Source organism: Aspergillus lucknowensis (genome assembly GCF_044049455.1).
Source record: "Aspergillus lucknowensis strain CBS 449.75 chromosome Unknown BJX67scaffold_12, whole genome shotgun sequence".
Taxonomy (NCBI): domain Eukaryota; kingdom Fungi; phylum Ascomycota; class Eurotiomycetes; order Eurotiales; family Aspergillaceae; genus Aspergillus; species Aspergillus lucknowensis.
Window position 1 is genome coordinate 183,992 of NW_027263556.1, and position 23,103 is coordinate 207,094.

Sequence of the window (23,103 nt, forward strand, 5' to 3'; positions counted from 1 at the left end):
ATCAGGGTTGGAAGGGAAGAGTACATTTGTGCTGGGCCGAGAGCGCGGAAGAATCATGGAGTCTGAGAGTGAGGATCAATATCCATCGGTGCAGTCAACGCATTACTGGGCACATCAAACCACCCACAAGTTAGTGGGCATCAGCGGAGCGTCGGTCCAAAAGTTTCGAAGGCTCATTGACGCGACTTTCGTGTTTCCTTGTGCTCGTCGCGCAAAGTGCATCGCCTGCTTGCATGCTTCCCGGGTTGGCGTTGAGACATGAGACGGTCAATTGCCACTGACCAATTGCACGAGCTTTCCGTCAACCACACGATCCGAACGCTTGAGCCGAGATAGCGCGGAAGAGGCTCGTGAGACGGCCGCAGAGGCCCGAGGTCCTTGTTCAATGGGAGGAGGAAAGACCCCAGGAGGTTCTGTGGGGCAACGTCTGGAAGCCTGGGCGATGATTTTCGTGGCCAACCAGGGAACCTTCCACCTCGATGTTGGTGTTGGAGATCAGGTTTGGTTTGGTTGATTGGATGTCGAGGTGATCCAATCACAGAGCGAAAGACATCCCCCGGCCAGAGTCTTTGTTTCCAGAATGGGTAAAAGGAGGGTGCCTCCACCGCCGGCTATGCCTCAATAAGCAAAGCGCGCCCGCAGATATTTTTGGGTTGTTTTCGGCTTGTCCCGCCAGCCCAGAGCGGCGGCCGGATGGACCCCAAGGGAGTCCCCAGCATGAGTTTGCCCAAAGACGGCATGACGGGGATGAGAATTGCAGGGCCATTGATGGGATCCCACAGGCGCTAAGCTGCTTGGCAACATCAATCCTGCTTCTTTCTGCTTTTGAGTCTTGACCTCCAAATTCTGTGGGATTTGCGCGCAGCTCCCTCAGGGGTGTTGATCGTCTTCGTGACTGCCGGACAGGCGGAATGTGCGGATCCAGATCCACAGGTTGTCCATTTTCGGATGCTCTCTTTGGGGGAAACAGAAAAAAGCCGGTTTCCTGGTCCGAGCGTCGTCGATCAGTTCGAAAGGAGCAAAGGGCTGACAGCAGCGAACACACGCTCGAAAGGGGATGTCGGCCCCGAGGCTCTCGGCGACCATTTTCCTAGTCCGGAGATTGTCGTTGGACCATCGGTCCTTCCGTGGGATTATTCATGGATTATTCATGCCAATAATTGCTTGCTGCCACTTTGTTCTCCGCTGCCGAGCTCTGTGGACCAACGGGGAAATAAGCACCTGAGCACGGTCGTCTGGAAGGCCGGGGCGACGCGAAGCATTAACTGGTTTCGTTATGACGTTCAGCGGCCAACGCCAACAGCTGTTGGCTCCCCGGCCCTGACCAACATTTTCTGGATTGAGCGACGAAGGCCAGGGTGATGCGCGCGCCCGCCCCACTGCAGCACTGATCTGTCAATTGGTCAGCCCAGCTGTTTCCTGCGAGTCTGTGGTCTGAGTCCACTGTTGGGGACGGAGGGAGGGAAGTCAAATAAATTAAATACCAGTCCATCGCAGGACGCCGATTCGTGCCCGGCACGCGCAAAAACAGTCGTCGAACACCAGGAGATGCTCACGCCGAAGAATCACGAGAATGTCGCTGATGAGAACTTTTGTTGCATAAACTCTCGATTGTTCTCTCTGTGATCACCCAGAAACAGCGCTGATTGATGACTCTCTGGGGATGCCATCCCGGCGGAGCTACAAGGCCACCTCTCGGCATGGCTGCTTGGAGTGTAGAGGCCGGCGAATCAAGGTCAGTATCGCATTCACTTTCGGTTTTAGCGTTGCCTCAAGTCTTTCTTTCTCCTGTTCTTTGACTGCTGCGGCGCTTGAAGGGCGTCCGTACGTATCATATCACGAGCTCCTCGTTTCTTCTCTCCTTTCCTGTCTGGCATCATGCGGTTCCTCGGATCCACCACCTGCAGCTCGACACACCACCCGCTTCTGGGCCTTTGTGCCAATGCTAAAGAGGGATGACTCCGCTGATTCATGTGCTAATTGGTGGTTTCTGGAACAGTGTGGGAAAGAACAGCCCGAATGCGCCTCCTGCCACAATCGCAACCTCATGTGTAAATATCAACAACCTGCATCCGTCCCGTTGGCCTGGCCGAAAGTCAAGTCCCGTTCCTCTACGCCTTCGCTACCCCCTCCGGCTAAGGCTTCAACCTCGGTTGTCGATCCTACGTTTCTCGCTCAGTACCAGGATCTCATGGAGCCTTCCGCCCTCAGGTCCCCGTCCGGGGAGCTGAATATTCAGGACCTCGAATTGATGACGCAATGGTGTACGGCAACATATCGCTCTGTATCGCGCAACACTACCGTTGAATGTATCTGGCAGGCTGTTGTTCCCCGAGAAGCCATGCGCCATCCGTTTTTGTTGCATGGGATTCTGGCACTCTCCGCTCTGCACTTAGCAGCCACCAGCAATGGCGACAAGAGAGAACAATATATTCGAACTTCAAGGGCGCATAAGAGCCAGGCTTCGCTCGGTCTCAGCAGAATAGCAGCAATGTTGAAGCCATCTCACTGCAATGCCGTGTTTACCCTGTCTAATATCATGATGATATATTCTTTTGCTCTTCCAGAGATCGTGGGCCAGAGCCCGGGCCGGAGCGCCTTAGAAGATCTCTACAAGGTTTTTGTATCAACAAGAGAGTCAGTGGACATACTCGCCAACATCATCGACGGGGTAGGAAAAGGGGAGCTTAAGCCATTACTGCAATGTGACAAGGCTCAGCCCAAGATGCCCGACACCTCCCGCTTGGCGATCATGTCTCTCACCCAATTGAACGCAAATCTAGCCCGCCAGGATCCTTGCCATGACAAGGAGGTATATGACACAACGATCAAGCACCTGGGCCACTCCTTGGACAAAGTCTCCAGGGGTGGCGAAACTATGATCATTGCTTTCCAGTGGATCTTTCAGGTACCGTCAAGGTACATGGAACTCTACAGGCAACGCGAGCCATTTGCGCTTGTGGTCCTTGCCCACTACGTCGTGATCATTCATCTTTTGAGACGGCATTGGTGGATGGGCGAATGGAGCGCCAGGTTGATCCAAGACATTGGCCAACGCTTGGATGCCAACTGGAGGAAGTCGATCACCTGGGTTCTTGATGCCACGGGCTATTATATTCCTCCGGTGTGAGAAACCCCGGGCGAAATCTTACCTATCATTCTATTTCCGTGCACGATATTTCCCGCATAGGACAATCGGGGTTTTCGAGTCAGCGGAGTATCTGGTCTCGGAATTTTCTACCGGTGGAACTTCGGGCGCGCTTTCGGGGGTTTCGGCGCTTGAACAGCACATGACGACCCAACTCGGTTTGGTGCAAGTATCCTGACCGGCCCCCGCGACGAGGACAGTGACATCTTCTAAGGTATCCCGGAATGCAACCATATCCGAATCCTGACCTTAGGCAACAGCCAGGTATGGCCAGACTCATTGAGAAAGATTGCAACAACACACCATTTCCTGGCATATTGGAGGTCTGGGACTTATTTCTGAGGCCTGGAAGTCATCAGCCGTTGTATATAGAAGGTATAAGATACCTCTTGTGTCCACCCCGGCGCGGGTGCCAGTACACCCTCATAGCATCCATGAGGAACGACCAAGAAAGACAAACAAGAAATGAGAAAAAGACAGTATGACTGCCCTGAAGGCCGAAAAAGTAATTATGCCATTTGATAAGCCTGTGCCCCCTCATTGGAGCTAGCACTTAGTGCGACTGAGGAAAAGTAAAGAGCCACCTGCACGTCTATCTGTTGGGTTTAAAAGGTATTAGAGGGCAAACCCCCAGCGGTTCGCGGATTTGGGACGAATGTCTCTCCCTCTGTTGGAGAAACAGAGAGTTCTACCGGACGCGCTTTATCACGATCTTCGATTATGCTCGACGAGTGGGCCATGGCTGCTGGTACAATTTAAGAACCTCTGGTGACTCTGGTCCATATATACGGCGCTCATGGCCATCAGCCTCCCGCGGACTGTCGGCAGCCTGTCTCAATACAGCGCCGGCACAGTTTTCAACACTGAAGACACCCGAGTCGAAGTAGGGGAAGGAGCAAGCATAGGATAAAAATCCGCACGTTCAAACATTACTAGATAAGGTAAGGTACAGATATGACCGGAAAGAAAAGCCACTGTGAAAAATAGAATGGTATACGATCACAAAATCCGTTCCACGATTAGCTACACGGCACATGGCGAGGACCTGCCACGCTATGCTACGTTACGCCTTCGCATTCCCCTCCTCGATATCCCGCGATTGCTCGCGGACCGATTTCGAGGTGATCACTCGGCGCAACTGTTCCTCTTCCTCGCGGGCCTTCTTCTCTTCCTCCGGCGAGGGGATATATGCATTTGCGGCGCCGCCTGTCAATGATATCAATGTTAGCCGGCGCCTCAATTAATCAAACCAATCGAACAAACGCTCGAGAGACCAGGGACCCAAAAAAAAAGAATCACGGAAGAGCATACCACGACCAGTATGATGGGGCGCCTCCTCCACGCGGATAGGCGGGGCCTCGACGTCCTGGCTTTCGCGCGCGAGTTCGGGGCGATCGGGGTCATTGTGCACCATGTTTCCTGAGCCACCGCGGCCAGTTGTATAGACGTCCTGCTTGATGGTTGGGGTGACGAGGTCCTGCGGGGTTGTGCGTGCGTCGCTGGTGTAGATGTTCCCTGGACGATTGCGACAAGAGTCAGTGTATCCTTTGCGGCGATAGAGGGTATGGATAAAAGGCCTTCGAGGGACGGACTCACCGGCGCCGCCACGGCCGTGGGAAATGTTGCGCGGTGCGCCTGCGCCTGCTCCTCCCATGATGGATGTGTGGGGTTAAGTCGGTCTGCAATGGAGGGGATTGGGATAATAATGGGAGAACCCGGGGGTTGCCGTTTATGGAGGGGGATAAGTGGTGGATGGACGGTACGACTAATCGCAATGCGATAATACAAGATGTCCAACGAGGAGAGATGGAGACAGAAATATTTTCACAAAGAACGGGGAAGGACCTGGATCGAGGGGAAGCTGTGGGTAAACCACCCTCCTCGAGCTATGATGTGATGCGAGGAAGGCCGCAGTGGCGACCCAAGCGGCTGGGAAAAAATTCTGCGCGACTGAATGACAGAAGGCCAAGAAACGCAGAGTCACACTCAAAGAGTCCTCGGTCGTGCGTCGCGCCAACCTTCTGTTCCAACTTCCAGCCAAATCTTCCCCTCCCTCCTCACGGCTCCCCCCTTTCGCGATCGCGGAAAGCCAGCCCACCGCGGCCCAGCCTGTCCCAGCGCACACTCATCGCGAGGGGAAGATTCTGCTTGCGATACGCGCCCCGCATCTGGTCCAATTGTTCATGGCTTGACCCATTTTTCTGGGGCTATTGAACGTCAGGCTCCTCGGTTGATAAAACACTGTGTGCTGGCGGATGTGACAGATGAATGCCAGCAAGCTCCATTTCGCATGGATGAAGATGGCGAGCTCTTGAGGAAGGGTTCAGAGTAATACCGGTCGTGGATATCGATTGAAGCTCGTAAGCTATATACTGAAATGCTAATGTACAACGGTCGGCACTGGTGCCTTTTGCAAAAGATTGCGGAAAATTCATTCTTCGAAAGCCTTTTCAAACCCCATACTCCATACCCCATGTGCGCCTTGCACTTGATGCGGGCCTTGTAAATCATACCGGTCTCTGTTCTCCTTGTACGACGCTGCACCGACATGCTGCATCTGAGAAGGCACGATCACCAATCGGTCCAGATCAGTGGCGTCCGCCAAACGCTCGATCACACTGTCCACTGCATAAGGGTGCTCATACCGCGCTTCGTCCATTTTGTTCAGGAGCAGGGGGACGTTCTCGCGGGGGAAAACGAGGGCCTGCGAACAGCATCCATGGCTGTTCATCAGATGGATACCCTGTCTCATGGGCAACATCGTGACTCGGCCGGCGAGGAAGTATAGAACAATGAGCAAAGGCATACAGACGAGACATACGGTCGCGATGAAGGTATTTGTGAGGAGGCCCTGTGTCGGACGCAGGGACCGCCGTCCCATGAACCCCACGACCGCCACCATGGTCACAATCCCGATACTACAGGCCGCGTAGACAGGCCAGTCTTCGGAGTTCCAACCGAGGAACTTCTCCGTATAGAAAAGCCTGACGTAGAGCCAGTTCTTGATCGCGCCGCTTCTCCGCCACGACTGGATATTTTCGAGGCTCTGTAGGGTGCGGTTGTACCACGCACGCTGTGCTACCACGTCGTCCTCCAGCATCATTATCCATGGTGCGTTGCTATCCTCGTAACATGACTTCAGTGACAGATAATAGTCGATGATGGATTTGCGCTTTACATCTTTCTTCTCCTCGAGGCGGCGCAGGACGGCGATGGGAGCATCAAGCTGGTCGTAGGTGAGGACACGATCGACGACGTTGGGCAGCCAGGGCTGCGTGTAGTCGGGGTGGTCAGCTGGGGAGGTGAGGGCGAAGAGAACATGGACGGAGATGGTAGACCGCTCTTGCTCGGATAGGTTATCAAGGATAGAGGCGACGGTTATGTCGATGTTTTGTCGCAGCGGACGCTTTACGGTAACGATTCCGACGCAGATGGTGGCATCGTCAGAGGCAGCAGTGAAGTTTCTCGGGGGGTGCGCAGGATCGTTGAAGGACTGGTTATAAGGACGGAGGTATTCCAACGACTCGTCGATTCGTTGGAGACTGTATTGTGGTCGATAGCCTTCCTCTGGTCGAAAGAAATAGGAGCCCGGATCCCGTGCAGAGCGAAAGCGGGAAACGATGAAGAGGAAGAAGTAGAAGACGGCAAAGGAGAAGAGGAAGAGCCTCTGCTTCCTGGTGAAAAGAATCATCGGGCTTTGGGCATCTTGCGAGTGGAGGAAACCACCACACAGGTTCTGACGACGGGGAGAAGAGAAGAGGAGAAAGTGGATGAAGTTTTTCGTGTTGCTGCTGAGCCCCTGTAAGGTTCGACCATCTTGTGATGAGTTCTTGTTCTCAGCCAAATCAGTTAGGAGAGACTTGGCCTTGTTCCAGCTGGCAAGGATTGGATGGTGGCGGTGTCATTGAGGGGCCCTGTTTCAGGGCGTTTCCAGGTTTCTTTTCTGGCTGTGGATCCTTCAGCATCTCTCGTCTGAGTCGCGAATTGTGGGGTTTATCTCCAGGTGACGAGCATTCTACCAGGGTTCATCCTCGAGCACAGTCGGATTGTGCCTTACCAATCCCGAAAATCTCTCACGGGATTGAAGAGTCCTTTGGCTAGCTGAGGAGTAGTCAACCCCTGACCAAATGGTTCATTCCAGGCACAAGTGCCTCGCCTTCCCGACGAGGTTCCTGTCCTGGTGCTGGCTTGTCGTCCCAAAAAGGCTCAGCCTTGTCTCTGTCTCCAAAGTCAATGTGATGATGAGGAGTCCGTCATCGACAAGAGAATCCTGCAGGCAGGAATCGAAACACCATTGAAGAGGATCTGTCGCAGAAACGAAATCAATGGAAGTAGATGAAGCAATTTCGGCCCAACAAGCGGAGTTCCACAACTGCAGACATGCAGGACATTGAAATTCGGATTCGACAAATCAAACGTCCTTGCCGTGGCCCCAAGAGGCACCGCTCGTCGATAGCCTTCGAATAATATCAATAATAATACATAATAATGGGTCATACCGTGCTTTCGCAGGACGAAATTGGGAAGACAGGATTATGTCACGTGACTACGAGGGGGATTTTCAAGACAGCAGCCTCCTCCTTTTTAACCTCATACAATTCTGGGATCTTGAACCAAGGATAAGCTTATTCATGTTATCATGGGCTCAAAGTCTCCTGAAACAGATGGCCACAAAGGCCAGGGTAAGCTTGTGTACTGCCCCTCTCCGCCGTTCCGGAGCTGACTTGAACGAAGGGAACGCAAATGGGCCTATCGAGTCCAGCTCTGGCGGAATGCCAAAGGGTGTGCACCTGGCTACGGATGGAGACGGTACTATCGGAGACAGTGACGAAGGCGACGATGATGAGGCGCATCCGGCCTCGTTAGTGAACGAAGCGACGAACGGTAGTGGTCAGAAAAAGAAGAGAAAGCCGAAAAAGAAGAACAAGAAGAAGGCCACCAAGAAGCAATCTTCACCACCTCGAGTCCCGCTCTCTCAGTTGTTCCCGCAGGGTAAATATCCAATCGGCGAAATCCAGACCTACGACGCAAAAGTTGAAAACACTTCGCGGACCATGGCTGACGAGATTCGTTACATGTCCCGCCGCCACCTCGAGGATGAGGGGTTTCTGGATAACTATCGGAAGGCTGCCGAGATTCATCGTCAGGTTCGAAAGCACACCCAAGAGACCGCAAAGCCAGGCCGTACGCTCACCGAAATTGCCGTCGAAATCGATGACGGCGTGCGAGCGCTTCTGGACAATGCTGGCCTCGCGCTTGGCGACGGACTCAAGTCAGGACTAGGATTTCCAACCGGTTTGTCGCTGAACAACTGTGTGGCACACTTTACGCCGAACCCGGGACAGAAGGAAATCGTCCTTCAGCAGAAGGACGTGATGAAAGTTGACTTTGGCGTCCATATAAACGGGTGGATCGTGGACAGTGCGTTTACGATGTCCTTTGACCCAGTTTATGACAATCTTCTCGCTGCAGTCAAAGATGCTACCAACACTGGTCTCAAGGTAAGGGTTTCAGTGGTGGAATGGCACGAGTCTCACTGACACCACCTAGACTGCTGGAATTGATATCCGTATCAGCGACGTTAGCGCAGCTATCCAAGAGGCTATGGAAAGCTACGAAGTTGAGATTGAAGGGAAGACATTCCCGGTCAAGGCGGTACGGAACCTCACCGGTCATGATATTAAGCAATACCGCATCCATGGTGGAAAGTCGATCCCGTTCGTCAAGAACTCGGATCAAACAAAGATGGAAGAAGGTGAAATCTTCGCCATCGAAACTTTTGGGAGCACGGGGCGAGGCTATATAACTGATGACGTACGTGCAGCCGAGACATCTTCCACTATCTTCAAGACTTATTCATTTACTAGATTGGCGTCTACGGATATGGGAAGTCCTACAATGCGCCATCCCGTGTGTCCCTTCCTCTAGCCTCCTCGAGGTCTCTCTGGAAGACGATCAATGAAAATTTCGGGACGATCGTTTTCTCTCGCCGTTACCTAGAGCGCCTTGGTGTAGAGCGGTACTTGGCTGGTGTAAGTTGGTCGATATCAAGAGAAGTACGGATTTTAACGCAAGTATAGATGAACAACCTCGTGTCTCATGGCCTTGTCGACGTTTATCCACCTCTTGTTGACATCAAGGGCTCCTACTCGGCGCAATTTGAACATGTAAGTCTTCCCTGTTGAATTAAGCTGCGGACTAACGCCACTAGACTGTTCTATTGCGAGAGGCAAACAAGGAGGTTATCAGTCGGGGCGATGACTATTAGTCTGCTCCTTTTCATCAGGAATGAGTCTCTCAACGTCCCCGTGGAGTAGTTCAACACGTACTCTTTGAATGTGGATGTTTCCATCCTTGTCGCTTCCTCCAACCATAGTCGCTCATTAGTTCACATTAAATTCAGAACCAAGCTCAACTTTGTTTGATAGTCTTTCAACTCGTTCATTTCCGCCAAATAGAGGGGTAGAATACGTCCAATTCACCGGTGGGCCTCAGGCGTCCGTCCAGTCGATCCTCCGCAGGCCTTGCGGGGTAAAAACAGCTCCAGATTCGTCTAGCCGGATAGACCGAGGTCCCATCACTTTCCTCCGTTGGCTTTCAGTTTTCCACGCCTGCGGAGAAAAGTCCAAGGGCCTGCGCAGTTGGAGCCGACGGCTGTTGAATATGAAGCCGAGTTCGATAATATAATCAGGGCTGTCAAAACCAACTCCTGCTACAAATCTCTCTATTCACCACCACCTTCCTGAGCACGTTGCAACGCCCACAACAGCCAAAATGTACTTCACACCACCCGACGTCGAGATCCCCTCGTCTTACGAGGCCCTGCCCACAAAGCACATCAAGGTCTCCCACTACCCCGTCGGATCAGCAACCGCAACCCCCGTCGTGATCGTCACCCTAAACAGGCCTGAAAAGCGCAATGCATTCACAATGACCATGTCCGAGGATCTGGAGAAGGTCTACACCCTGTTCGACCGGGACGAGCGCGTTAGAGTTGTCGTCCTAACGGGCGCTGGGAATACCTTCTGCGCTGGCGCGGATCTAGAGATCGGCTTTCATGCCCTTGAGGAGAGATCGAAGGATCACAGAGATAGGTTAGGAGCGCTGCCTCGCTCCATTTTTACCTACAAAGTGGTTTAGCTAACGGTTTCTATGCAATCGATAGCGGCGGCCGTGTAGCGCTGGCAGTTCACAGGTGCCGCAAGCCCACCATTGCCGCAATGCAGGGCTCAGCCGTCGGAGTTGGCATGACCATGGTTCTCCCCGCTGCAATCAGGTAATTGATTGATCCCTCCGTATTTGAATCCTCCAAACCCCAAAGCTAATCCAAGGTCCCAGGATCGCCCACGAAACAAGCAAATACGGCTTTGTCTTCGCCCGCCGCGGCATAACAATGGAATCCTGCTCCTCATACTTCCTCCCACGCCTAATCGGCTACTCTCGCGCAAACTACCTCGTTACAACGGGCGCCGTCTATCCATCTACGTCCCCGCACTTCGGCGGCCTCTTCGCGGAGACGATGCCCGAGCAGACCCAGGTCCTCCCGCGCGCTTTGGCGCTTGCCACTGACATCGCAGAGAACGTGAGTCCCATGGCTTCGGCGCTGAATCGGGAGTTGATGTGGCGGGGGCCTGAGTCTGCCGAGGAGGCGCATTTGCTTGAGTCTGAGGTGATCTATAATCGGTTTATTTCTCCGTATGTTTTATACTTAAATTATCCTCATAAATGCGGGACCCTGCTGACTTTCTTATAGGGACCAGAAGGAGGGCGTCACGGCGTTCTTTGAGAAGAGGAAGCCGAACTTTATTGGGAACGTGGATAAGTATCAACCTGCGAGTTATCCCTGGTGGGCGGATGTGAACATTGATCCGCCAAGCTCGGTCAAGGGATCCAAGCTGTAGATTACGCAATATGAGTACCTGACTGGACTGTTGCAAGCTGCAAGGGTAGGCCGTTGGTCTGTATATAGCAAATAAGCTGATAAATCATCTCACCGAATAAAATATCTGGAGACTGTGAATATCAACTCAAGAGAATTCCATTATAATCGCTCAGATATCTCGTGGGTGAGTGGGTAGAGATAGTAGTACAGAAGAGAGTGATCCCAGCCGATGGGAAACCAGGAGATAGTAGTAAAGGGTGCGCAATGCCAGAGAATAGGAACGAAGCCGACACGGAGACCCAGTAATATGAATTATCCATAGCCGAGTAGGAGAGCCCCTTAGAGAATGAAACTGCGCCTCTTGCGGTTATACGCCCGCTGGTCCTTGAGCCATTGTCGATACCCCTGGACGCTACCAATCTTCTCGCCATAGTAATCCGGAACGGGGTTGGCAATCGAATTAGACGAAGGGTCGACTCTGTATCGCTTAATCCTATCGAAGAATTCCTTCTCTTTCTGTAAGGAACGTTAGCTTCCACAGGCCATCAAACCAAGGTGAACAGCTGAAACCAAGCGTAACCTACCACTGTGACAGCCGCTTTAACCCTCCGATTCACAAGCCCCCAGACCGCATTCCCCAAAAATGGTCCTACAAGCCAACCCACAGCACCGCATGCTGCTGTCGCCAGACCAAGTACGATGAACGGGTCCAACCCCATAACCTGTGCGCCTAGATGCTCTAGATTCTGGCTCGAGAGTACTTGCACACCAACCATTGTGCTAGCCGTTGCGCTAATGATCGACGAGGCAAGCGTATACCTCCGGCGGGACGCCCGGAGCTTGAAGAAGGAATTCCAGTCGAGCTTGGCAGCTTCTTCACGGGCGCTGGTGGAGGTGGAGTTGGAGCGAATTGAGGTCGTTTTGGCCATACATTTTGGGATGAAGGCTGATTGGGGTCGGGAGGATGATAGCTTCAGTTTCTGGGGTTGCTGAGTGGGTTTCGTGAAGAGTTGTGTGGATTTGCTGGCTAGGCGTGCCTGGGACTTAAGCGGGATCGTTTGGGAGAAGGTGGAAGGGGTTTGGAAGACGATTGGGTTGAGTGTGGTTGAGGGCAAGCGAGTGCATAGAATAGCGCTACGCACTGGATTGGTAATGAGAGTTGTGTGCATTATGGAAGATCGGTTCGGTGGGAGTGGGTGCGCTGTCAGGTGTCGACGAAGTTGCTGCTGTGAGGGAGTTCCCCAGAAACCGCGACGAAAGCCTCATCCAGGTTATGTAATCACATGCTCTTCCCGACGACACGACCACACACTTTCTTTTCTCTTTCCTCCTTTGCACTGCCCCTTTTATTTCACTGACGATTCCGCGCCATCCAACCCTAAGGCGAGGCCGTAGCACGACAAAATGCGGGTCACTCAAGTGGATTGCAGGTAACTAGACACTCATAGGAGTGGTGTATGCTCAGTGGCATACTTGGTCGAAATAGGCAGAGTGAGCGCACGGAACTGGTGAATTCGGCACGAGCTAGCAGGTAAATCATTATGAATCGAAAGCAGTCTATATATTCAGCTCAGTAGAGAAGGATGATGCTCCAGACAAGACGCTCGCATATGCCTTATCTGGGCCGCCTGTATCGACGTTCAACGACTTGAAGTAGCAGGAGAACGGGAAAAATGCAAGGAATAAGCACTTAATCTTAGTAGCTTCAAGAGTGACGGCAGACTATTTACGGACATATTGATAGCTAACGGGTATCGACCTTGATGTAAGGGATGTATTGTTGTAGTGAGAAAAGCAGGGAAAGAAAATGGGACAATCTCAGTAAGCTTGTGGTATCTCAAGTCCCGTAATTGGTAGGTTCAATGAGAAACTAAGATACATTCAAGCGATAATTTCAGCTTCCCGAATCCCGATTCGTCATCCCGGAAAACTGTCATCCTTTTCCGACTCCCGATCTAGATAGGAACAAGGTTCATGAAGCCAAGGGCTCTAGTGGCATGATCGCGCGATCGCTTCGACATCAAGGTAAAGGACGTCATTCCCGTTACGCCAGCTAACAGCGCCGACCCAAAAAAGATCATGTCACCGGATCCCGAGTCGTTGGTTGCTTGTAGTGATGGGGAAGATAGTCTGCAAAAATTCCATGTAATAAGTATGTGAACATTAACCAGAAGGATTGAACATACCTCACTTTTGTTCCAGTCTAGGCATGCCGTTCTGCTCTCTCATGAAGAGCTCGACAGTCCCTGAGACGCGACCTCCTTCCAACCTTGTCCATTTGATGATGATAACAACTTTGGCAGAACTATTGCCGCCAACTAGCGAAAGGTTCATGTCGTTATGAAGGTGTTCCGTCGACTCCCTCCAGCGGGACTCTACCGCAAGAGTTGGGAGGATATGGTCATTAACTTGGAAACAGAAGTCGGGTTCCTTTCTGGAGCCGCGATATGGGCCGTATTTGAATTCGATGGCTACATATGTGTGGGACATCGCCACTCCACTAAAAAGGGTCAACCCCTCCTAGTGAAGAACTATCCGGCTGACATTCGAGATCCTCAGTTTGCACTATTTGTAGAGCATATGTGGGTAGCGTGGAAGAGGAAAGAAGTAGGTTTGAAGGGAGAAGAGCAATGGTGGCAGGAAATCGAGACGCTCAAGACGGCGTCAGAGCGGCCGTTGCCCCCTCCAACTCACCGTCTATCGTTAAATGGAGTATAATCTTCTGGATATTATTTAATATTATCCATTTTAATAGTGTTGTTATATTCTCTAAAAGTAAGAAAAAATATAAAATATACATATACCTAGTCCTGGAAAAGCCGCACTGGTAAAGGCTATGTGTAGCTTCTATGTTCCGAAACTAAGATTTCTTGGGTGAGAGTTTGCTGTCGGGTGTCAACACCATTTATTCATGCTATTGGATATGTGGTTGCTGACTGCATCCGCAAAGATGTTGACTCCTCTGTTCGATGTCTATATCTAGGAATCTAAGATGGGCCTGCATATGGCTCCTACAACTTAGCCTGCCTTCTCGTTGAGCTTCTGGCTTGATCCCTGAGGATCCTTCGGAGAACCTTGCCTGAGGCACTCTGAGGGATCTCGTTTACGAATGATACGCCCCCTCGAAGCTGCTTGTGACGCGCAAGATTGGACTTTACGAACTCCTTCAACTCCGCCTCCGAAACGCTCTTGCCAGGCTTCAGCACGACGTACGCTCGTGGCAGCTCATTCCCTGGTGCTTCTGGATCAGGTGCGCCTATTACAGCGACGTCTGCAACGCAGTCATGAGTGAGAAGGAACCCTTCTACTTCCACGGGAGAAACTTGCAACCCCTTGTACTTGATGAGCTCCTAAATAGCGTTAGATTGCCAACTAGCATTGATCTGCTTGGGCTGCTTACCTTTATCCGGTCAACAACGTACGTCCTCCCGTTATTATGGACTCCGACATCTCCAGTTTTATACCAACCTTCCGGTGTGAAAGCATCAGTGGTTGCTTCCGGATTATCGAAATAGCCTTTCGAGATCATAGGACCTTTGAGAAGGATCTCTCCCTCCCCCTCCCGGCCGACATCCCTCATATGTTCATCCACGATCCGTAGCCTTGTGTTTGGGAGTAATGGGCTGATACTCCCGGTGCTGTCGGACTGACCCCATGGCATTGTTGTCACGCTCCCAGTTGATTCCGTCATTCCCCATCGCTGACTGATAGAGCATCCCAGCTTTCTTTCTGCTTGCTCTTGCAGCTCAGTACTAAGTGGCGCTGCTCCCGACTCCGCCCGCACAAGGGTTCTGAAATGGTCTGTCACGCGGTTGCTCTGCACAATAGCGTGGTATACTGGGGGCGCTGTTGCCAGAAATGTCACTTCATATTTTTTGCAATAATCGATGAAATCGTCAATGTCGAACCTGGGCATCCAGTACACTGTGCCTCCAGCAACAGCGGGTGTTATAAAGTACCCCAAGCATCCTGCAATATGTGCTGTGGGAAGATGGCCAACCGTACGATATGGGACGTCGAAATGGGGCCGTCTCTTCTTCGAATCGCGCAAGATCAGCTGAGTGAACAATGCCTCTGAGACAAGATTCATATGAGACAGCATAACCCCTTTTGGGGGTCCTGTTGTGCCACTTGAATAGAGAAGGCAAATGGTAGTATTCTCCAGCGTCTCAACGTCTGTGATCCGATCCCATTCTAGCTCCGTGCTCCTTTGGAGGTAATTCCTCTCGGGGTTAATCGTGTCGTATAAGAGCCGCTTGTGTCCCATGCTCTCTAGGACAAGAACTCTGTTCCGCGCAATCCTGCATTCCTGCGCGGCTTTCAACGCCTTTGCCTTATTTTCTGTGCACGTAATAATCAGCCGGCTTCTTGATTGCCTTAACTGTTTCGTGACCTCTGGTGCCGTTAACGCCGTCGAAGCTGCGGCATAGACGCCCCCGGCACCGAGTATGGCGTAGAATATAGTAGGTAGGAGGACTTGATTCGATGAAATGCAGAGCACAGCATCCTTCCCTGGGCCTTCAGCACCAATACCAAATTCTGTTCGGAAGACATGAGCTAGGCGCTTGGTAAGCGTCCGTGCCTGAGATTTTGAGATACTATTTATTGGGTTGGCGGCTTCCGCGTGGAGAGTGGTTGATTCCGTTGTCAAGGATAGAGGCGACTCTACTCCAGTTAGACAGCCTGTTTACAAATTCGAGAGCAGACTAATACCAAACAAAAGTGTGAGTAAATCAAGCTCGGGAAGGTCATAGTCCTTCTCTGGCAAGTACTGCATGGTTGGAGATGAATAGACCCGTGTCGGCCAACGCAAATCTCTCTTTCGCTCTAGAACTCAGAATCGACTTTAAAGTTCTTATAGGCAGGCGGCTGGGCACCCCAAAATCAGATCAGCTAGATGCGACATCCAGGGATGTCCAAAATTAATATGGAACTGAGATCTCGGCTACGCAAACTGCGGGGATACCGAGGTTCTCCCGTTTTGTGGGGTGAGACAATGCCCATTTCATCGGAGGAACGGGCATCTGGCCGAAGAAAAAGGCTGCATGGCCAGTTTTTCGGGATACTTATTCTGGCACTTCAGTCTGCTCTTACTACCTAGGTACCGTCAAGAATGCTTGTCTTGACGTCCACCGTTGACGATCTTCCTTTGTGGAGGCATTTATTCTCAATATGGTGATCTTGATCGATGTCTAATGATTCTATGTATTCTGAGTCGCTTTCTATTTCCTATATCATGCACTAGAAGTACCCTATCCTAGCTAGTAGTGGTAAGTGCTTACACTGCAGGGCCGGCATTACTCCACTTCGGAGAGCTGAGTTCGAAGAACTCGAACACAGAAAACAATTCTTTCAGAGGCCTCCATTCGCCTTAACAGCCCCCGGCCTTGCATGGGCCTTCACAGGTGTGCCGAAGCCGTTTACACGACCATAGAGCCACTTCAGTGTTGCAGTGCTAAGAGCCATGACGACGGCGCTGAGGACGAAGAGCCCCACGCGGCCTTCGAAGGGAACTTGTTCGAAGATTGGGTAGGGGTACCTTATTTACGGGTGAGTGTGGGTTTATAGGAAAGAGGTGCAACCTACCATCCGTTGTTCTGGAAGCATAGATCGACCCAGAACCAGTAGGTGACGGCGATGGCGCTTGAGAGACCGAGGGCCGGTCCGATTGTGATGGTCCATGGGGGGGAGAGGAAGAGAATGTCTATTAGGAAGACAATGGAGGGGATGGCGTGGAAGCTTATGTCTGTATGTGGATTAGTTATTGTGAGGACGGAACTTCCGAGGCGGTAGCGTACCGGCATGCATGGGAACAACTCCCCACTCGGGAACGACAAGACGTTCGTCGATCTATGTACGGTCTGGTTAGTAGGGAGTAAAGTTCCGGGGTGGCACAACTAACAAGACGAAGGCCCCAGTAAAGAATGCTAATAAGGACTTCCATAGGAGCACTACAGATAGATAGCAGATTCTTCAGCAGAAACAGGCGTGGAGACAAAGTGATATCTGCTAGCAGTCCGGCCGCGAAGGTAGTAGTGGCGAGTGAGAGACCGATGACTGTCAGGTACTGGAAGTGCCATCCATACGCTTCGTTGCTACGGCGGGACAGAAAGTCAATCTCTAGGGTGAACCTTGGTCCGGGTTCAACAGGTGAAGCTTACGCCGGGTTCGGGTTATCATGCATACTGGGAGAGGTTAGTATAAGTCTAACTAGGCTAAGGTCGAAGGTTATGCTAGGTGCTATCACGAAGGGGGTCCTTTGGTGGTTCTAGAGTGCCCATTTTGTATTCCACTTACTATTTGAATGACCATATGAAGCTGGCGAGCCCGGAGGCCTGGGAATGTTATTAAGTCATGGGTTTGGGAAGGAGGCCCAAAGAGATCCCTTACATGGACCAAGGCCGAGACGCCTCGAGAGGGACTGGCGAGCCGCTGTAATGGGTGGATCCTGGAGATAGAGACAGCCATAGCAGACGATGTTGAGCGGTTAGGCTCCAGGAGAGATAAACGGTAACAACAGCAGGATACAGGTAATGATAAAGCCAGAAACGTATAGTCTAGAGTCTCAAAAATTCGGTAAGCACAACGACAAGCTAAATAACGAAGGAATAAACGACAATGAGATTCAAAAGATCGTCATCTCAGCATCGAATCTCACTGAATACCATTCTTATGTCAGCAGCTTCGGAAGATATATAATCCCTAGCCGACGTTGCCTGGACTTCAAAGCCTGAGGTGTCGATATTCCGAGAGAGGCAAGTCGAGGCGCCCCACCAAGATTGTGCGGTGTGTGATTGGCCCAAACGGCCGATAAAGCGATAACTGTGCAGCTCCAAGCTCCCTGTGCATATTGTTGGATTCAGCTGTGCTGGGCAATTGAAGTCCCAACCTTGGAAGTCATCTTCTCCAACGTTGCTTCTTTCTCCTGTCTCGCTTCGATCTCCCTCTTGTCTGCACCGTTTTTGCTGCTCGAGGTTCAATTTCCACCACACTTCCTATCACCCTCATCTTGGAAAACTCGCAGAGAGTCGGCCTCTCGTCTCCTCGTACAGATCCTCGTGCCTCGCATTACTGTAGCGGATACTGCCCTCTCGTGACCTGTTATTTGACTCCGCTCCCTGCAGAGGAGAGGCACAACATCGGTCCCCCTCCCTCCCCCCCTTTCCACCGCTTCATCTCATCACCTACCATCAATCTATTATCGATATATCCCTAGAACCTGCTTGGCTGGCCCTTCTGCCATATCTCGTACATCGATGAGGACGAATTACAAGCGCGAGTGTATTATTATCGACTATCGCTTTCTGGCTTCTTGGGTCAACCACCCGGCTCGCAGACGAAAAAGATCTCCATCATTCAGCCCTGTGGATTATACATCTAAATTCTCGCGCTGCATGGCGATCTTACTCCGCAGACTAAGTTGGCACTACCTTGCACCCCGGACCATTAGTTCCTCGAATAGCAAGCTCTATTCTCCGACACCTTTGATTTGAGCATCAAATGCCGCGCCCTCGAAGGCCCGGTGCTCCCGAGCCGAAAAGGAGATCACGTAAAGGGTGCTGGTAAGAAAAGTTCCCGGGCTCTTGTTTAATTCTCGTTAACAGTGTCTAGGCCATGTAAAGCGCGGAAGGTTAAATGGTTTGTATACTCCACGTCTTGTTTATCCTGCTCAGCTGATCTTATAGATACAGCGGGGAGGAAAAGCCGTCGTGCTTGAATTGCCGACGTCAAAATGAGCCTTGTGACTACAGCATCCGATTGAATTGGGGTGGAAGAACGAGGAGAACGTCCTCAGCCGATTCCCCTAGCTCACAGGCCAGTAGTCTCTCGAGACATTCGCTCTCACTCCCCCTATCACCGCCGACGCTACCCCAGCCACACACGACCAGTCCCATTCAAACGTTCAAGTCAAGTGGCTGGGAAGAGAACACTCCGCAGGGCGAACCCACGGAAACGCTGTTCTGGGAGGGGGTTACAGGGGAGATGACTTTAGGAAGAACGTACCCTAGCAGGCTACATGATATCCATGATTCTCCGACTGTCCCTGACCAGTCTCTTAATCCATGCAACCGTACAACCGATAGAGTCCCAGTAGAGACGGACCTGTCGCCAGGACAGGATATGAATTCTTGGCCGGGCCTCTCTACTGACGGAGTGACCTCACCGTCGAGTGGCCTGTCCCACAGACCTCCGACTCTAAATTCGTCTGATAACCCTCAATTTTCGCCGGCCTCAGCAACAAGTCCCAACATACCCTCGTTCCTCAACTACAGTTTCTCAGTCGGCCAGGTTCCCCAGCCGATATCATTCGTTCGGCCCGCTTTGGACATATCTCAGTGCACCCCTCACTACTCACCATTGAGGCATGACGGTAGACTTTCTGAATCGCCCTCTGCAGGTGTGGGAATCAACGGTGGCTCAGCCGACTGTACCCTCAGCCCATCAGACTCTCACGGAGCCCTATCACCTCGATCTCTCAACGCAAGTCTGTTCACCCCTGGAACCCCACGCGATCAGGAGGACTCTCCGGATAGCTTCTTAGCTGGGATCTTGGATGGATCGCCCGGTGATGGCGTTGGTAGCGTAACGCACACCAGATCTTATTCAACCCCCGGGCCTCATAATAACAGTCGGCCTGCATTCAATCAAAATCACAGTCTATCAAGCTCCGAACAGAAATGGGAAACCTACCTCACTAGGGCCACTGATAGCTATGGCATGGACTGCGGTCGACCAGACATGGATCTAGGGAAAAATGACGATCATTCGGCCATTGATGTCGGTGACGCACTGGATATGTTTCACTCCCAGACATCGAGCCCTGCGTCCAGTCCGAGGAATCCTCAGTTGGAGAGAGAGGGCAGTATTGTTGATCGCAGCAAGTACGACTACTACGCATTGCCCGTTCCGGTCAATATCCCACGATGTCTCTCGCCACTTCCTGCATCCTTAGTGAAGGTGCCTATTAACTTGATGTATTTCCATCATTTCCTCAATCATACTGCGAGGGTTCTCGTTCCTCATGACTGTGGAGACAATCCGTTCAGCTCTGTCCTACCTTCTAGTAAGTTTAACCCCCCTTTATCTTTGTGTCTTTACTTACTGGACAGTGGCTATTGCGGACCCAAATCTTCTGAACCTGATGCTGGCGTATTCGGCAAGCCATCGAGCGAGGTTTCTCGGCCACCCAGAGCCCGCTAATCGAATTGCACTTTGGGTTCGCGATGTCTTTCCATCTCTGCGGGTCGCATTAGAAGATCCTCAAGAGAAAGTCACTGATAGCCACCTTGCAACCGCTATTATGCTCCTGTCCTTAAAGATTGTCTCGCCTAGCACTTTCGAGGTACCAGTACCGTGGCAGAGCCATCTTAAGCTCGCGCGTGACCTGTTTCTCGCTCGTCAAGGCCAGATGGCCTACCCCGGGAGCCGCGTTGGGGCATTTCTTACCCGTTGGATTGGGTATCTAGATATACTGGGCGCACTCTCGTGTCGATACCACCACCCCCCTCTCCTCCAGTACTACACTACATTGAGCACATGCTGCGCTAATGATGAATGGGATGAGTTCGCGGTTGACTGTTTTACCGGTTTCACTCCTCGCACCGGCCTGTTCTTGATGCAGCTTGGAGGGCTAGTACACCAGTGTGATAATGAGAGATTTGACGACATTGGATCCTTCTCGCTCGAATGGAAACCCTCCCCTAATATGATTAGGAAAGCGGAGACACTGATAGCTGACTGGGAGACGCTCGATACACATGTTTACGCCCACGAGAAGCACTATCAGGACTCGGAGTCGTCCGGAATGGTAGCTGTTGACCGCGCGTTCCGGTATGCTGGACTTGTCCACCTTCTTCGTCGGGTACTAGGCCAGTGCTCTGGTACTCGGGCAGTCTCAAACGCCTTGACCGGGCTGATTGATGCCGTGACAGCCATTCGATCAGGCGCGGCTATGGAAGCGGCCGTGCTCTTTCCTATCTTCACAGCCGGATGCGAGACTGAAGATATTGAGAGGAGGAGTGATATCAAAGAGCGCCTTGAGGTTTTGGAAGGAACAGGGATGAAGCAGGTGCGTCAGGTGTATCGTCTTGAACATTGTCTCTGACTTACCTCTAGATCCAAATTGCCCGTACTCTTATGCAGAGGTGTTGGGACACCGGTTTGCCCTGGATCGCGGTTGCGCAGGGGGAATTCCTTGGATAGACCTTTAGGCTGTGCTAGCAGAGGAGGTTCAGCGCTGGACATATGGTAAAGGTGTGTTGGAAATGGGAGAATGTTCATGAAGCCTTTTTGTTGTCTTTGTTAATCTCAAATCGATGCCAGGTGTTTTGAATAAAGCCCCCCTCTGCCTCCGTTTGCAGCATCAGGGAGCCTTCATATGAAAGAAAGTAACAAAGTCCTCTTACATATCACTTCTCTACCTCTTGTTGTCCCTTATATTCTCCTCATAACCCTCCCTAGGGGGCAGTGTTATTACTATATCATCTCTGTGGTCTACCCACCTCTACACGACTGATTATCGTTCATCGCCGAGCCAACCCCCCTCATTCACCTGGTAACTCCCATTTAAACTTCTCAGTTGTCTTTCTCTCTCTCCTTATTTACCTCTCTCTCACCCACCCAGCAGGAATTCGCCCTCCCGAGGTCTGTTGACGCCCTTTCCTAGTATGGAAGGCTGTAGTCTGAGACCCCCCGAGGGGAGGATCACCTCCTTCGCCATCCTCCTCGCCTCCCTCCTGCTTCCCATATTTGTGATGCTCTGTGTCTTCGTGTTTTTCATTGACACTCGGATTCTCTCTCTCACTCGATCCTCACCTTCCGACCAGACAACAAGCACCTGGCGTCGTTGTTTGGAGGGAAAGGCAGACGAAGAGGAACCAGACGATCACAAGCAAGAGTACGAGGACGAGGACGAGATGGCATCTGACCTTACAGTCTACTCTACAGATCTTCTCGATGGCGAAATAGAAGATCTCGCCCTGATCCCTCCTCTCCGCCCTCAGGTTATGACAACTGCCGGCGATGAAAATGCCCATCCTCACACCGCGGAGCCGGTCGAGCAGTTCGATGATTTTGTCGGCAAACTGAGGATCCCTTCGCTGGAATCTAAGGTATGCATTGCCCAACCGCATAAAAAGCAATCAAGTTTGTTATTGACTTGACTCTTTATAGCGCGCTGCACTTGCCGCAAAGCCGCAAGACCCCCTTCGAAACGCGGTCCTGGCCACCAACAAGGCGGAGACAAACTCATCTCTTGTCAAGTGGGATGGGAAAATCGCTTGGGCTTTGAAGGGGGCAAGTATCTTTGATAGCATCGACGAGGAGTTTGGCGCCTTCAACTCCCATTCCAACATGCTCATTCGCCAGCCCTACTCGAACCTCTGGGTCTTCCAGTACGGCCTTCGCTATATCCCCTCTGTCGCTGACAACAATGTCTACCGCGCGATCCGCATTGATGAGCTCCCACCCCAGATAACTCTCAGTGAAATCCTCCCTCTTGTCGTTGGGGAGGTATACTGCGCTCGCCTTGCAGACACGGCTGCTATAACCGGATTCAACACAGCCATGATCACTTTTGTCACCGAGAAAGACGCCCTCAGGTTCATAGCCACCTCCGCAAACAACTCTTTCCCATTGCCTGGGAAGATTGTCCCGGTCCACACTCCCACATATCCCATGCCTGCCAACATCGAAGGCATGATTAAAGATGGATACACCCGTTGCCTGGCTGTTTCTGATCCCAGACGGTCGCTCAAGCAGGAGATTACTCGTGTTTTAACACGCACCCACTACATGTACAGCCTGCAGATTCAAAGTATTGATGACGGCCCTGTACCCGGCGAGGTTGCGGTCAGTATGTTCTCGGTCAAGGCTGCGGCGGCTGTATTCCACCTGCTTCAGGGACATCTGACTTCGGGCAAATGTCAGTTTCGCTTCCTGAAACAAGATGGCACCCCTTCCGGGATTGATAGCGCGGCAACCGGCTTTTTCTCTCGCACTCATGGGTGGGCGCTTGGCTAGTCTTCCCTTTCCCTTCGTCCAGAGATTCCTCTCTCGGTTTCTTTTTGCGGTT

General features: G+C 51.8%; 10 protein-coding genes across 10 annotated transcripts; 6 read left to right on the plus strand and 4 right to left on the minus strand.

Moving 5' to 3' along the window:
- Positions 1-1,513: 1,513 nt before the first annotated feature.
- BJX67DRAFT_36539 (uncharacterized protein) lies at positions 1,514-3,251 on the plus strand. Its single transcript, XM_071030266.1, has 2 exons — positions 1,514-1,735; positions 2,000-3,251. The coding sequence occupies exons 1-2, from the start codon at positions 1,664-1,666 to the stop codon at positions 3,128-3,130; spliced, it is 1,203 nt and encodes a 400-aa protein (XP_070887739.1). The 5' UTR covers positions 1,514-1,663; the 3' UTR covers positions 3,131-3,251.
- A 960-nt stretch (positions 3,252-4,211) lies between these two features.
- On the minus strand, positions 4,212-4,802 carry BJX67DRAFT_379709 (DUF3602 domain-containing protein; the record flags this gene model as incomplete). Its single annotated transcript, XM_071032641.1, has 3 exons — positions 4,212-4,354; positions 4,460-4,663; positions 4,745-4,802. 3 exons carry the CDS (start codon positions 4,800-4,802, stop codon positions 4,212-4,214), a joined length of 405 nt encoding a protein of 134 aa, XP_070887740.1.
- Positions 4,681-5,471, plus strand: BJX67DRAFT_36631 (uncharacterized protein). The gene has a single exon (XM_071030386.1). The coding sequence runs from the start codon at positions 4,808-4,810 to the stop codon at positions 5,360-5,362; it is 555 nt and encodes a 184-aa protein (XP_070887741.1). The 5' UTR covers positions 4,681-4,807; the 3' UTR covers positions 5,363-5,471.
- On the minus strand, positions 5,471-7,057 carry BJX67DRAFT_36626 (uncharacterized protein). The gene has a single exon (XM_071030377.1). It carries the CDS (start codon positions 6,837-6,839, stop codon positions 5,580-5,582), a length of 1,260 nt encoding a protein of 419 aa, XP_070887742.1. The 5' UTR covers positions 6,840-7,057; the 3' UTR covers positions 5,471-5,579.
- Positions 7,058-7,724: 667 nt separating this feature from the next.
- On the plus strand, positions 7,725-9,699 carry BJX67DRAFT_36606 (putative methionine aminopeptidase, type II). Its single transcript, XM_071030339.1, has 6 exons — positions 7,725-7,830; positions 7,883-8,649; positions 8,699-8,962; positions 9,016-9,180; positions 9,229-9,315; positions 9,360-9,699. Exons 1-6 carry the CDS (start codon positions 7,788-7,790, stop codon positions 9,414-9,416), a joined length of 1,383 nt encoding a protein of 460 aa, XP_070887743.1. The 5' UTR covers positions 7,725-7,787; the 3' UTR covers positions 9,417-9,699.
- A 1-nt stretch (position 9,700) lies between these two features.
- BJX67DRAFT_36607 (enoyl-CoA hydratase/isomerase family protein) lies at positions 9,701-11,312 on the plus strand. The gene is made up of 4 exons (XM_071030341.1): positions 9,701-10,242; positions 10,314-10,424; positions 10,487-10,843; positions 10,902-11,312. The coding sequence occupies exons 1-4, from the start codon at positions 9,923-9,925 to the stop codon at positions 11,047-11,049; spliced, it is 936 nt and encodes a 311-aa protein (XP_070887744.1). The 5' UTR covers positions 9,701-9,922; the 3' UTR covers positions 11,050-11,312.
- On the minus strand, positions 11,136-12,756 carry BJX67DRAFT_36642 (presequence translocated-associated motor subunit PAM17). The gene is made up of 2 exons (XM_071030400.1): positions 11,615-12,756; positions 11,136-11,546 (listed from the first exon to the last, which is right to left on the minus strand). The coding sequence occupies exons 1-2, from the start codon at positions 12,197-12,199 to the stop codon at positions 11,370-11,372; spliced, it is 762 nt and encodes a 253-aa protein (XP_070887745.1). The 5' UTR covers positions 12,200-12,756; the 3' UTR covers positions 11,136-11,369.
- Positions 12,757-13,904: 1,148 nt separating this feature from the next.
- On the minus strand, positions 13,905-17,498 carry BJX67DRAFT_387240 (putative integral membrane protein; the record flags this gene model as incomplete). The annotated part of the gene is made up of 8 exons (XM_071034195.1): positions 13,905-14,380; positions 14,431-15,693; positions 16,407-16,569; positions 16,617-16,776; positions 16,929-17,125; positions 17,192-17,215; positions 17,328-17,365; positions 17,421-17,498. 8 exons carry the CDS (start codon positions 17,496-17,498, stop codon positions 14,042-14,044), a joined length of 2,262 nt encoding a protein of 753 aa, XP_070887746.1. The 3' UTR covers positions 13,905-14,041.
- A 699-nt stretch (positions 17,499-18,197) lies between these two features.
- BJX67DRAFT_36888 (uncharacterized protein) lies at positions 18,198-18,632 on the plus strand. The gene has a single exon (XM_071030682.1). The coding sequence runs from the start codon at positions 18,287-18,289 to the stop codon at positions 18,521-18,523; it is 237 nt and encodes a 78-aa protein (XP_070887747.1). The 5' UTR covers positions 18,198-18,286; the 3' UTR covers positions 18,524-18,632.
- A 130-nt stretch (positions 18,633-18,762) lies between these two features.
- BJX67DRAFT_371139 (transcription factor domain-containing protein) lies at positions 18,763-23,051 on the plus strand (the record flags this gene model as incomplete). Its single annotated transcript, XM_071031037.1, has 7 exons — positions 18,763-18,771; positions 18,906-19,135; positions 19,217-20,094; positions 20,141-21,099; positions 21,147-21,189; positions 21,675-22,141; positions 22,293-23,051. The coding sequence occupies 7 exons, from the start codon at positions 18,763-18,765 to the stop codon at positions 23,049-23,051; spliced, it is 3,345 nt and encodes a 1,114-aa protein (XP_070887748.1).
- Positions 23,052-23,103: the final 52 nt, after the last annotated feature.

Coding starts and splice junctions, on each gene's coding strand:
- BJX67DRAFT_36539 (XM_071030266.1), top strand. CDS start 1,664: ATGCCATCCCGGCGGAGCTACAAGGCCACCTCTCGGCATGGCTGCTTG. Junction 1,736..1,999: donor GTAGAGGCCGGCGAATCAAG/GTCAGTATCGCA, acceptor TTTCTGGAACAG/TGTGGGAAAGAACAGCCCGA.
- BJX67DRAFT_36631 (XM_071030386.1), top strand. CDS start 4,808: ATGTGTGGGGTTAAGTCGGTCTGCAATGGAGGGGATTGGGATAATAAT.
- BJX67DRAFT_36626 (XM_071030377.1), bottom strand. CDS start 6,839: ATGATTCTTTTCACCAGGAAGCAGAGGCTCTTCCTCTTCTCCTTTGCC.
- BJX67DRAFT_36606 (XM_071030339.1), top strand. CDS start 7,788: ATGGGCTCAAAGTCTCCTGAAACAGATGGCCACAAAGGCCAGG. Junction 8,650..8,698: donor CTACCAACACTGGTCTCAAG/GTAAGGGTTTCA, acceptor GACACCACCTAG/ACTGCTGGAATTGATATCCG. Junction 8,963..9,015: donor GAGGCTATATAACTGATGAC/GTACGTGCAGCC, acceptor TTCATTTACTAG/ATTGGCGTCTACGGATATGG.
- BJX67DRAFT_36607 (XM_071030341.1), top strand. CDS start 9,923: ATGTACTTCACACCACCCGACGTCGAGATCCCCTCGTCTTACGAGGCC. Junction 10,243..10,313: donor TCGAAGGATCACAGAGATAG/GTTAGGAGCGCT, acceptor TGCAATCGATAG/CGGCGGCCGTGTAGCGCTGG. Junction 10,844..10,901: donor TATAATCGGTTTATTTCTCC/GTATGTTTTATA, acceptor ACTTTCTTATAG/GGACCAGAAGGAGGGCGTCA.
- BJX67DRAFT_36642 (XM_071030400.1), bottom strand. CDS start 12,199: ATGCACACAACTCTCATTACCAATCCAGTGCGTAGCGCTATTCTATGC. Junction 11,547..11,614: donor TTAAAGCGGCTGTCACAGTG/GTAGGTTACGCT, acceptor CGTTCCTTACAG/AAAGAGAAGGAATTCTTCGA.
- BJX67DRAFT_36888 (XM_071030682.1), top strand. CDS start 18,287: ATGAGGACGAATTACAAGCGCGAGTGTATTATTATCGACTATCGCTTT.